Source organism: Carassius auratus, chromosome 13, assembly GCF_003368295.1.
Source record: "Carassius auratus strain Wakin chromosome 13, ASM336829v1, whole genome shotgun sequence".
Lineage (NCBI taxonomy): Eukaryota > Metazoa > Chordata > Actinopteri > Cypriniformes > Cyprinidae > Carassius > Carassius auratus.
In genome coordinates, this window is record NC_039255.1 from 16,594,147 (window position 1) to 16,606,250 (window position 12,104).

General features: G+C 37.8%; 1 protein-coding gene across 1 annotated transcript in view; it reads left to right on the forward strand.

Annotated features, from left to right (window-relative positions):
- Window positions 1–12,104, forward strand: part of LOC113112851 (T-lymphoma invasion and metastasis-inducing protein 1-like) — a 54,353-nt gene that overhangs the window by 11,424 nt on the left and 30,825 nt on the right. Inside the window, exons 2-8 of the mRNA XM_026278768.1 lie at window positions 3,117–3,183; window positions 3,984–4,851; window positions 7,501–7,710; window positions 7,887–8,160; window positions 8,800–8,972; window positions 9,805–10,029; window positions 11,765–11,950. Coding sequence (XP_026134553.1) covers window positions 3,994–4,851; window positions 7,501–7,710; window positions 7,887–8,160; window positions 8,800–8,972; window positions 9,805–10,029; window positions 11,765–11,950 — 1,926 coding nt within the window. The 5' untranslated portion in view covers window positions 3,117–3,183; window positions 3,984–3,993. The remainder of the gene's footprint in view (window positions 1–3,116; window positions 3,184–3,983; window positions 4,852–7,500; window positions 7,711–7,886; window positions 8,161–8,799; window positions 8,973–9,804; window positions 10,030–11,764; window positions 11,951–12,104) is intronic.

The window sequence follows — 12,104 nt, forward strand, 5'->3', positions numbered from 1 at the left end:
TTAAATTGGAAATCTCTTGACTGGCTGCTTCTCTTCCACGTTAAAGGGATATTTATGTTATTATTTATTTTTATTTATACTAATTATAATTTTGTGCAAATATTTGCCTGTCAGTTGAGTTTGTGTTAAAACCTTTTGCAGTGTTTACATGTTGTTTATACCTGCATAAAGTTTATTAAAATATATGTTTAATTTCATGAAGTACGATTTGATTTCAAAATGCGCCTTAATTTTTTTGCATTTTTGTGTTTTTCAGTTGAATAAAAGACCAATTTTCGCTATATATTTCATCATTGAGGATTTCTTAAAAAGTCGTTTCTTCTTGTGGGATAAGTGTCTCGTCACACCCCTAGTGCAGGCATGTCCCAACACCTCCTCAGGGACATCTGCTTATGATCCCTTGCCCCGGGCTTGAAAAGGTGGAAGGTCTGAATGGAAGGAGGACAGCAGGTGGGGAGACCCCACCCGAGCCTGAAAGAAAGAATTCAGAAGCACAAAACTTCTCTTTGCTCACATGCAAACACGTTTTTTCTTGAGGAAATGCTAATCTAGTTCACTTTAACTTTCAGTAATTGACACAAAGCTAAAATTAAATTTATATTTATATATATATATATATATATATATATATATATATATATATATATTAAACGCAAAATGTAAACTTAAAAAACCTAAGAAAAAAAATGCTGCTTTGGCAAATAATTATAATAAAAACTAAAATAAAGAAATGAATTAACCCCTTAGCATTCCCGTAAAATGTACCTAAAACGGCTAAAAAAGTCATCCCCAAAGTAAATTGCAGGCTGTTCTTGAGCCATTTGGAGCATATGCATGTTTTTGGACTCTTTTGAAAGGTGACACTTCCTAAACAGAACAAACCTCAGAATCACTGTAAGTCTTACTGGTGTTGAGTAATAGAAAAAAAACATCCGCCTACATTTGTTTTGAAAACTATAGCTGGAGTTATATAGCTGGAAAACTATTGTTCTATCTAGTCTTATTGTAGTATTTCTTATGCATGAGTCTTATGAGTCTATCTTTTTTAACATCAAGCCAAGTAGATTCAGGATGGTGGAAGATCGTTTTGTAACCTTTTCACATTTGGTTATAAATACATGGGTCAGATGATGTGTGTCTGCTCTTTAAAACACAATCTGAAGCCTGTGAACACATCGAGCTGATGTTCTGAACTCACATGTTTTTTTTTTACCCATGAGCACTTGCTCTTAGCTGCTGTAGTGTGAGAACTTTGATCGAGCACTTGGGGCTGTTGCTGGCCCTGTGCTGGAGTGCTTTCTATTTTGGTGTTATCCTGATGGTTTACGCTAGTGTGTGTAGACCCCGCTCCGTCAGTGAAGAGCTGGCCTGGTTTCCACAGAGACAGGAGAATTTCTGTGTGTTTGCGTTTCCTGAAGTTATGCGCCATTGTGCAGCGGGATGGAATTATTCAGAAACGTTTAATGTCTCGCCACACAAAAGGTCAGTGTGCAAACAAGACACAGGGACTGTGAGAATGGTAAATAGGTGTCTAATTTTATGGATCCATTGATATTATTACTGGAAAACATTATGAAACTTCCTGTTTGCAGTGTTCAGTTATTTCATATAGGCTGGCTAGGAGTGAGAGAAATGAGAAACATGAGACACACATGCAAATCAAATACTTGTTATCCTGTTTTGTTTCTGCTTTGCTCAGACGTCTCCTGTCAGCTTCTCTCCCCTTCATGTGCTCTGTATCCCGGTCCTGATGATTCGCTGCTGTTTGCGGTTGAGTTAGCAGCTCCGCTACACACCGACCCCAGATCTGCTCCAGTGCATTAGTCAAGACAGACAGAGAGAATGAAGACAGGATAGGAGAGAATCTAACACAGCTCCAGGCTGATCCCGAAGCACACCCTCATGTTGATCCAATTCTGAATGACTTGCTTTCTTCTATGCATTACAGAATAAGATGTTTTGAATAAACCAAAAACTTCCTAACCCTCAGATCATCCAAGCAGGGTTTCTTTCTTCTTCAGAACAGATTTGGAGAAATGTAGCATTTCATCACTTGCTCACCAGTGGATCCTCTGCAGTGAATGGGTGCCGTCAGATTGAGAGTCCAAACAGCTGTTAAAAACATCACAATAATCCACACCACTCCAGTCCATCAATTAATGTCTTGAGAAACAAAATGCTGTGTGTTTGTAAGAAACAAATCCATCAAGACGTTTTAAGTTTAACCTGTTATTTCTGAAACTTTGAACTTCCAAAAGTTTATAATCCATAATATAACTCTTTTTTTAATTGAAAGAGTCCCGTTAGCCGCTTTACAATTTGCTAAAAATTGGACTGTTTTCACTTGTAAACAGTGTTTGATCTGTGCAGATTTCTCTCCTGATTCAGATGAGACCTCTTTTTCACTAGAGAAGGCAATATTATGGATAGAGGACTGGCTATTTTAACCAAATGCAATGATTTAAAGTTATAAATGCCTTAAAAATGGATTTGCTTTGTACAAACACAGCTCTTCACTTGTCCAGACGTGAACTGATGGACTGGAGAAGTCTGGATTACCTATGGATTATTGTGATGTTTTTATCAGCTGTTTGCACTCTCATTCTGACGGCACCCATTCACTGCAGAGAACCACTGGTGATGGACCACTGGTGTTTGTTTTGGGTCATTTAATCATTTTGCTAGTGCGTATGCTATTCATTAGTAAACTCTACAGTGTGTGCTAACCGACCTCTCTCTCATACCGTATGAAAAACGGCTCTTTTGGATTTCATTGTGTATATATTTCCATTCATGCAAGCGTTTATTGGAAGCAGCAGTAACCGCGGGTTGATATATCTGCGACCACACATGCACAGCTTCTCATGTGGCGCTTCTGAGTGAAGTCCGTCTTCTCGCGTTTGTTGAAGCTGTCCAGAGCGCTAGAACATGTGTGGTCTCCAACCACGGCAGCAAATCTCTTCGATCCCTCTTTCAGTTCTAATTCTGTCGTGTTTCACCGTGGTTAGTCTAATTTTATTCTGCAACAGCTCGTCCGCTCGTACTGCCTCTAAAATTGCTGTGTGTGGATTCTTTTGAATAGTAATTTATAACTCTCTTGGCTTCTCTTTCTTCAGGTTTTGGAAGCTGATCTGTATGCAGAGGGAAATCGACCATGACTGTGATGTCATTGACACACCGCAGGTAATTTGCTGTACCTGTCAGACTCGAATCTTGGTGTTATACCAATGCATGTGTGAAAAAAGAATGAATACAAAATTATATAAAATTTTATTTTATTTTTTAAATGTGTAAACTGAGGCTTGCTTACTGGAGTTGACTTAAATACTACTAGAGTTCACTTAAATAAATATTTATATAAAGTAAATATTTTGCATAAATGATTTTAAAAATTATTGTTATTTTAAATATATAAATATTTGTAATAGATTTTTTATTAATATATATATATATATATATATATATATATATGGGGTCAGTTATATATTAAATCATATAATAATTAATATATTTAAACAGTTAGTTTATGCATACATGCTTTTTTATATTGACTTTTCAGCAGCATAAATGCAGTCAACAACTGACATTAATAATAGATTTAATAATAACATATTTAAGTTTTAATTATTTAATTCAAATGCTCATTTATTCATGAGCACTGTTTTATAAAATAATACTTACAAACCTTATAATATTTATTTTTAACTTACACCTACACGAAATGCACTAAAATGAATCAGCGAGTATGTAAGGGCCATTCGTTCTTTAATCAAACTACTGTACAATATATATTTAACTGTCCTAAAGTGTTTTAGAATTTTGATTTTTAATTATTCTTTTTGTTAACTGTATGACTTAAGTGCTAGTGACATGGTGTTAAAAAAGAATAAATTAATATGTAAATGATAAGGCAGTGGAAAACACTTTATGGGGCCAGTTATATTAAGTTGCATGACCTCAGTGTGTGTATCTGTCTTCAGTAGATTCTGAACCATGGGTAACACAGAAAGTCATAGCGGCAGCCATGGTTATTATGGAGATGGCCAGCGACATATCTCCCGTAAGCACATGTCCCGCTCGCTCCGCCTGTCCAGCAAGCAGACGTACTGTTCCCGCCGAACGCCGTCTGGAAAACCAGAGCATCGCAACTCTGAGACCAGCACGCGCTCCAGCAGCACTCCCAGCATCCCTCAGTCACTGGCCGACCACGGCCTGGAGCCCTTCAACGACTCGGATGTGCTCCCCGACTTCAGCAGCCCCATATGGGTGGACCGTGTGGCCATGAACCTCAGACCCATGTCCTTTCACAACCATCCGGCCCATTCGCCTACCTCCACCGCCAAACAAGCCACGCAGGACGAGACCGAGCCACTGGAGGACACAACACTCGTCCAGTGCACTCGGGACTCCCAAGAGGCGTCCAGCTTTAAAAAGAAGCGCTCTAAGTCTGCGGACATGTGTAGGGAGGACTCACTGGAGGTGTCCTTATCTGACCTGAGCCAGGAGCACCTGACCAGCACGGAGGAGATCGGAGACACGCCGGACGACTGCGAAACCAGTTTACAGTCGTCCGCTCAGGAGCTGCTGGACTCAAACCGTGCCAGTTCTTTAGACGAGCTCTACGGACCGAAGAGCCCCGCCTGCAGGCCCACGCACGGACGCTTTGCCAAATGGCACAAGGGCGGCGCCACAAGCAGAGAAGGTGACGAGGATAAGATGATCTCGCCCTGTGAGGACGACGGAGCCGCATACGGCGCGTATACTCTGCCCTGCCGCCGGTCTCACTGTCTGTCAGAGGGACCGACCAATCAGCAAGGAGCTATGCAAGGGAGGCGGGCACAAACCATACAGGTGAGTTTTGATTGGGTAGCCCCGCCCACAGTGAAATCTTACTGGTCACTACTCCAGTATTAAAAGCCAAATAAATGCTGATTATATTTTGCAACATTTATAAATAGCATTATATATATATATATTTTTTTTTATGTATATTTAATCTAAAAAGTATTAAATAGAAATGCTATTATATTTTTTATAACTAGTTTTTATATTTACTTTATAAAATATAAATATCATATTTTTTATATATATAAATATGATCATATTTGCCCAAGAGTGCTAAATGTAATCATTCTGTCAATGTTCAAGAGACCCGTGTTGTTTCAGATCAGCTTCTCATTGAAAGTGAGTGGCTTTGTCTGAATGATTGGAGTCACTGAGTGGCAGTGTGGAGGTGTGCAGTAATAATCTGAGTGTAATGTTGTGTTAGTGTAGGTTTACACCGAGGAATTTAAGTCTTGCAGTGAATGTTGACTGCGGTTAATCCCCCAGAATCCTCTCAATCTCCTCATGTAGAGAGACTGTACATATGAATGACTCATTTGTGTGCGTGTTCACACAGACTCCACTGTTGTTCCCATTGGACAGCATTATAACTTCACTAGAAGCTCAACTGTTGGTGTAAACTAACAAAAATATAATGTTTATTATAATTTATATTTTTATAGGTAAAATATAAAAATGCCAACACTTAAACACTTAAAAATAATAGTATTTATATTTACTATTTTTTATAGATTAAATACAAAATATCAAATATTTATAAAAATATAATATATATATATATATATATATATATATATATATAAATGTGTGTGTGTGTGTGTATGTGGTATTTATTAATTCAGATTTTAGAGATACAATTATAAAAGTAGTAAATATTTTGCCAAAACTTTATGAATAATATAACATCATTTATATTAAAAAATTTATACAATATAAAAACGTATTATAAAAATGTATTATAAAAATGTAAAATAATTATATTATAAATTATAAAAATATAAGACATTTATATATTCTTGTATATTCTTATATATTATTGTATTTATATTGTTATTTATATGCATTTATATTATATATTTTTATAGATATAATAAAAATATATATATTAAAGAAACTATAAATGTAACTGTATTTATACGTTTTTTAATCGTTTTTTTTTATACCATTATGCTACCATGGAAAGTTGAACATGCACCAAGGTAGTATATTTATGGACACTTTTAAGTACTTTGTTAAAATCATGATATATTGAAGTACATAGCATTGACATCACTATACCACAGGACCACCACAGTGATTCTCTGTGATAGTGCATTGTGATGCATTGTGGGCCTGTCACGCTGTCCATATGTTGGTGGCTGTTCTTTCTCAGAGTCAGACTTCTGTGAGAACAGCTCGCTTCTTTTGTCATGCTAATGAGTTGTAACTGACAGGAATGCGATTGAGAGAGAGTGAACGAGGAGCAAAAATAGAGCGAGTTGAGCTCTAGATATTTTTTTTACTATATTTCTGTCTTAAATATGTGTGTGCAAGAGAGTGTTTTGAGTTGTATGTAGGTATTTGCTCCAGCTAGAAAGAAAAAGAGATTCACTGTGTGACACTGCCGTCGGTGAAGATGAATGGCATGCCGGGCCGCACAGTCCAGTCATGTGACTCTCAGAAGATGGTGGGTTTGGTGGGTTATATCCCATCATTCCCCAGCAGCAGTACAGAGTGGTATTGTACAGTCAGGTTTACTGTGTGCGCTATAACTCGACACAGAGTTCAGACAGCGCTGTGCTCTCTCAGGCAGACCTGTGTCATCAACATCGGTCAAATGTTCACTTCACAAGCGCTCGTCATCCGCTTCTGAAGACATGATGCGCTCCGGCCAACAGGTAGGAGGAGTGAAGATGTGTTTGAGAAGAGCCGCGTTTATAAGGGTTTATCTTTTGAGTCTGTCACGTTTAGTTACTGAGAAAAAACATCCAGGAACTAGGATTATTTGTGTTGCTTAGTAAGCCATGTTAAAACCAAACCAAGGCAAAAAATGTTTGGAGTAAATTTAGTTACATGTCATGTCTTTTCATACAATCTGGTTTTCACAGAAGTCATTACAGGTTCATTTTCATTTCTTTCTTTTTTTTCACTGATTTTACTCCAGAATTACTACACATATTCCATTATAGAGAGAGAGAGAGAGAGAGAGAGAGAAGAGAGAGAGAGAGTGTGTTTCCACGGCCCTGAAAAAGGAAGTTAAGGAAATTTAAAAAGTGGGATTACCAGGCCTGAAAAAGAATTTATTTAATTTTTTTTAAATATATATATATAAATAATAATAATAATAATAATAATATATATATATATATATATATATATATATTTTTTTTTTAAGTATAAAATTACTTTTTCATTCATTCATTTATATATATATATATATATACAAATAACATATACAAAAAAAAAATATATTTAACATAAAAAATATCTTTTAAAAGTTTCTTTTGGCTAGAAAGAACTCTAATTTACTCTTAATTTATACCTATAAGATTGTGTAAATTAAAGCATTATCCCATCCATTGATCATATATAAACCAGTGATCCCATCATCTCAAATAAGCATAGTAAATTAATCAATATAAATATCATTTTTGAATGTATTTGTTTTGTATTAAGGATGTCACGGCGGGAGACGGCAGTGATTATGAGGACAGCGGTATCGATGGGCTGACGGGGGACAGTGAGGCGTCTCAGCACCACGCTCGACGCTATAAGACCATGTCTGCATCTTTCTCCACTTACTCCACGTCAGCAGGGGGCGCCTTCGCCGGGAGCGACAGTGGGAGCAGCAGCGGGGCCGGAGCGGGACCCTCAGATGGCACACAGGTGGGCAGTGGGATTTATTTATTACTGCTGGTTCCTGTTTCATAATATGTTTCAGTAGAAACACGTTAACAACAGAGAGATGCAACATCAGTGCATGAATGCGACAACATTACTGGGTAAACGTTCCATCAAATGAGTAATGTAAACATATCCTGGACCTGTGTGTGTCCGAGCAGGGCGTCTATGAGAACTTCCGTCAGGAGCTGGAGCAGAGCGTGAGTCCACTGGAGGTCCCCGAGGAGAGAAGCTCAGCGTTCAGCGACGAACAGAGCAGCGTGACCCTGAGCTCGGCTTATCACACCGACCCTCTGCTGAACGTGACCGCTGTGCAGGGAACCGTGCGCAAAGCCGGACGCCTCGCCGTCAAAAACTTCCTGGTGCATAAAAAGAACAAGAAGGTGGAGCTCGCCCCTCGCCGCAAGTGGAAGAGCTACTGGGTGTCCCTCAAAGGTGTGTGTGAGCGGTTACCTGCCACCATAAACAGGTTTTACAACATCCTCTGAAAAGGTTTGTAAGAGAAGAGGAGGATTGTGTTTGTTGTGTGCGGTTATATGGCTATAATATCAACGCCCATCATTCACCATATTACCTCTTGACACACTTGTTTGTTATATGTCCCGGCAAATTTGATGTTTTCAGCTTCTAAGTGACTAAACACATCTCCCTTATTTATTTTACCTTACCCATTTCTCAACAAAAAAATGATTTACTGACAATTTTATATGTTTTTGCTGAATAAAATGTATTTCTTTCACAAATAATCTTACTTGCCCTAAACCATAGTGTATATACTATATATAAGTTCCTCATAATTGGATACAGACATTGTAAGACATGTTAGAAAGCTCTGTATCGAAAAGCTGCCAAAACAATCCATTGTGTGTCTGCACTATATTGGATTCTGTTTAAGAAAGCAGCGCTGCATTTCTTTCTTTGGCCACTGGAGAGCAGAGTTCAATCAATAAAGCCGTATAACTCCAATCTATTGGATATCCTGCTCCTGTTTCCCTGAAAACACGATCTCTGTGTTACTTGAACTCACGTGATTAACTTTGAATTTCTGAGTCTTGTCCTAATTTGTCCTCCCAGGGTGCACTCTGTTTTTCTATGAGACGGATGGCCGGTCAGGCATCGATCACAACAGCGTCCCTAAACATGCCGTGTGGGCCGAGAACAGCATCGTGCAGGCCGTCCCAGAACACCCCAAAAAAGATTTTGTCTTCTGCCTGAGTAACTCGCTCGGAGACTCTTTTCTTTTTCAGGTACAGTAACTGAACATCCAGTGCAAAACCTTCTTCATAATGTAACAGACTGGGTTTCATACAGTATATAAAGGCTGACTTACTGATATGTTCACAGTAGTAGCACACTTAGTGCACACTGCACCATGTAAAGTGTTTATTGCATACTATGTTTTCCTAGTCTAGTTGTCTAATAAACCTGGCATTGTATATTATGATTATTGGTGGATTTTTGACAAATTGCTTTTGTTTTTGTTTTGCTTCTAAAAAAAAAAAGCGACTGCTGAATGCATAAATGTAATGCATTTTTTACAGTTTGCATTATGTGCTACTTCATTGGCATTTATTTATTAACAATAAATATGTTTAATTTATTTGCATTTTAATCCAAATTTGCTAACTTTAAGCAGAACTGATCAAAACTCACAGCTATAGTAGATAACTGTCACTGTTTGGGATTTACAAGTTGCCTCAAATGTCTGTGTTTTGGCTTTTTGTTGTTGATGTGCTCTCTACAGTCCTCATGCATTACATGTACGTGCATTTGCATTGCTTTGAACGATCTCTGTAGATCCCGTCTTCTCACACGCCATGATTGGTCAGTTATGTACAATGCCTGCACGCTATTGGTCAAGCTAGTTTTCAGTCATCACCATCAGCAAGCATAAAAAAAATGCAAATTGAGTGCATTGCATTGTGGGATGCCATAGTATACCAACTGAAATACCACATATTTCATGCATATAGGGAATTTTCTCACCATGCAAAATATACATACTACATACTGCCTGAAAAAAGTAGAGTAGTGTATTATTATGCTGTTTAACCTTTGACCCTTGACCACTTTCTGTAGACGTGCAGCCAGACTGAGCTTGAGAACTGGATCACGGCCATCCACTCGGCCTGCGCCGCGGCCGTCGCTCGTCAACACCACCGTGAAGACACGGTGCGTCTGCTGCGGGCCGAGATCCGAAAGCTGGAGCAGAAGATCGACATGGATGAGAAGATGAAGAAGATGGGAGACATGCAGCTCTCCGCTGTCACCGACGCCAAGAAGAGGAAGACCATTCTGGAGCAGGCTAGTGATTGGTTATTTACCATGTCTGGGTCTGAGTTACCCACAATCCTACATGTTTAGGGTGAGATCATCTAAAAACTGAAGCCAGTCAGAACATATTTGATGTTGAGGTGTGCTTTTTTCCTCAATAAAAAAAGTTATAAAATAATGCTAAAATGATCAAATAAAATATAAACATGTAGTATAAAACATTTAAAAGTATTTTTTAAAATCTGTTTAAAATTGCAATTAAACAAAATTGTCAACAAAAATCATAGTTGACTGTAAATAGAGCTTTAGTACCTGAAAATGTTTGCAATGTACTCTTCCATTAAAATAATCAGGGTCAGTAAGATTTTTAAATTTTTTGAAGAAATTCTCTTCTGCTCACCAAGGCTTCATTTATTATAAGACATTTTGTTTTTATAAAAAAAAATGCAGTAAAAACAGTAATGCTGTGAAATATAATTAAGATTTAAAATAGGGGTTTTCTATTTAAATATATTTTAAAATATAATTTATTCCTGTGATTCAAAATGCAGCCATTATTACAGGCTTCAGCTTTATTATCATTCTTTAACATTTCTCATCATGTTGTGCTGCTTCATATTTTTTCGTGGAAACATTCTTTATTTTATTTTTTTATGAATAGAAATGACATTTATTTGAAATAGACATTTGAAAAGTAAATCTTTGAAATATATTTTGTTTATTCTGTATATCTCAATTAATAAACAATAATATGGAATGGGTTTTGGACCAATGAGATTTGTGGGCGGGACTAACTATCACAACATGTTAAGAACAGAAACTAGTGACAGAAGAAATGTTTTAAAGGGATAGTTCACCCCAAAATGTTGGTAACCCATCAGTTGGTGGTAGCCCTTGACCTCCACAGTATGAAAAAAATACTATGGAAGTCAATGGGTACCGGAAACTATTTGGTTACAAACATTCTTTAAAATATCTTATTATGTCTTAAACAGAAGAAAGAAACTCATAGAGGTTTGGAACAACTTGAGGGATGAGTAAATGATAACAGAAGTTAAATATTTGGATGAATTGTCCCTTTAATGTTCAAAATTATTGTTGCTTGCCTCTGGTTTGGACAAAAAGAGTCTGTCAGTGATGTTTTGTTTCCCATAATTATTATATCAATATCATAAAGCATTACATTTCTATCTTCCTCTGTATCCGCCGTATCACTGCAGATTTTCATCACTGTAATTCTGATGCTGTCACAATGTTGACAGAACATAGATTCACTCCACACACTCGTTCCACTCAATGGATGTTTACGTAAGACACAGAGCTCAGAATGAGGAGGGTAAGCGGGTGGGTGCCTGTGTGTTTGTGTGGGTAGTTATTTTGGCAGCGTCGGGTTACACATTGTGGCCTGGTGAATGGAAGCAGGGTTGAGTTCCTCTGGAGTCCCAGACCTCGCTGCCAGTGGAATGTGTGGCGCCGTTGTTTGCTACTTTGTGTGTTGTCTGGACCACTGCCCCCTCCTCCACGACATCCAAAAAAAAAGTGTCTGGGAGGAGACGCCGTGGTGTATAAACGCACTCCACTGCCCTCCAAACACCATTTTATTTGCTCAAACCAGACTAAACAAGGCAGGGAAGCTTCTAGAGATGGTCCTTTAATTCTAAATATAATGTAATGACCTTGTTTTTCGAAAGATTGATATTTTTGACAAATATTAAATGCTGCTGGCCTGTTATCTAACCGATAACTTTCTCTCTTTTCCTCACAGATTTTCCTGTGGGAGCAGAATTTAGAGCAGTTCCACATGGATCTCTTCCGTTTCCGCTGTTACCTGTCCAGCCTGCAGGGGGGCGAGCTTCCCAACCCCAAACGCCTGCTGGCCTTCGCCTCCCGTCCCACCAAACTGGCCATGGGCCGACTGGGCATTTTTTCAGTCTCTTCCTTCCATGCACTGGTAATTATCCCTCAGTTTTCCATCATTTATTCAGTCAGTTTACTCCTATATATAGATATTTCTATGTGGATAAATAGGTAGATATCATTAAAGATTTTTCTAAATATACAAAATTATTTTATATATATATTATGTTATTATGCACTAAGATGTA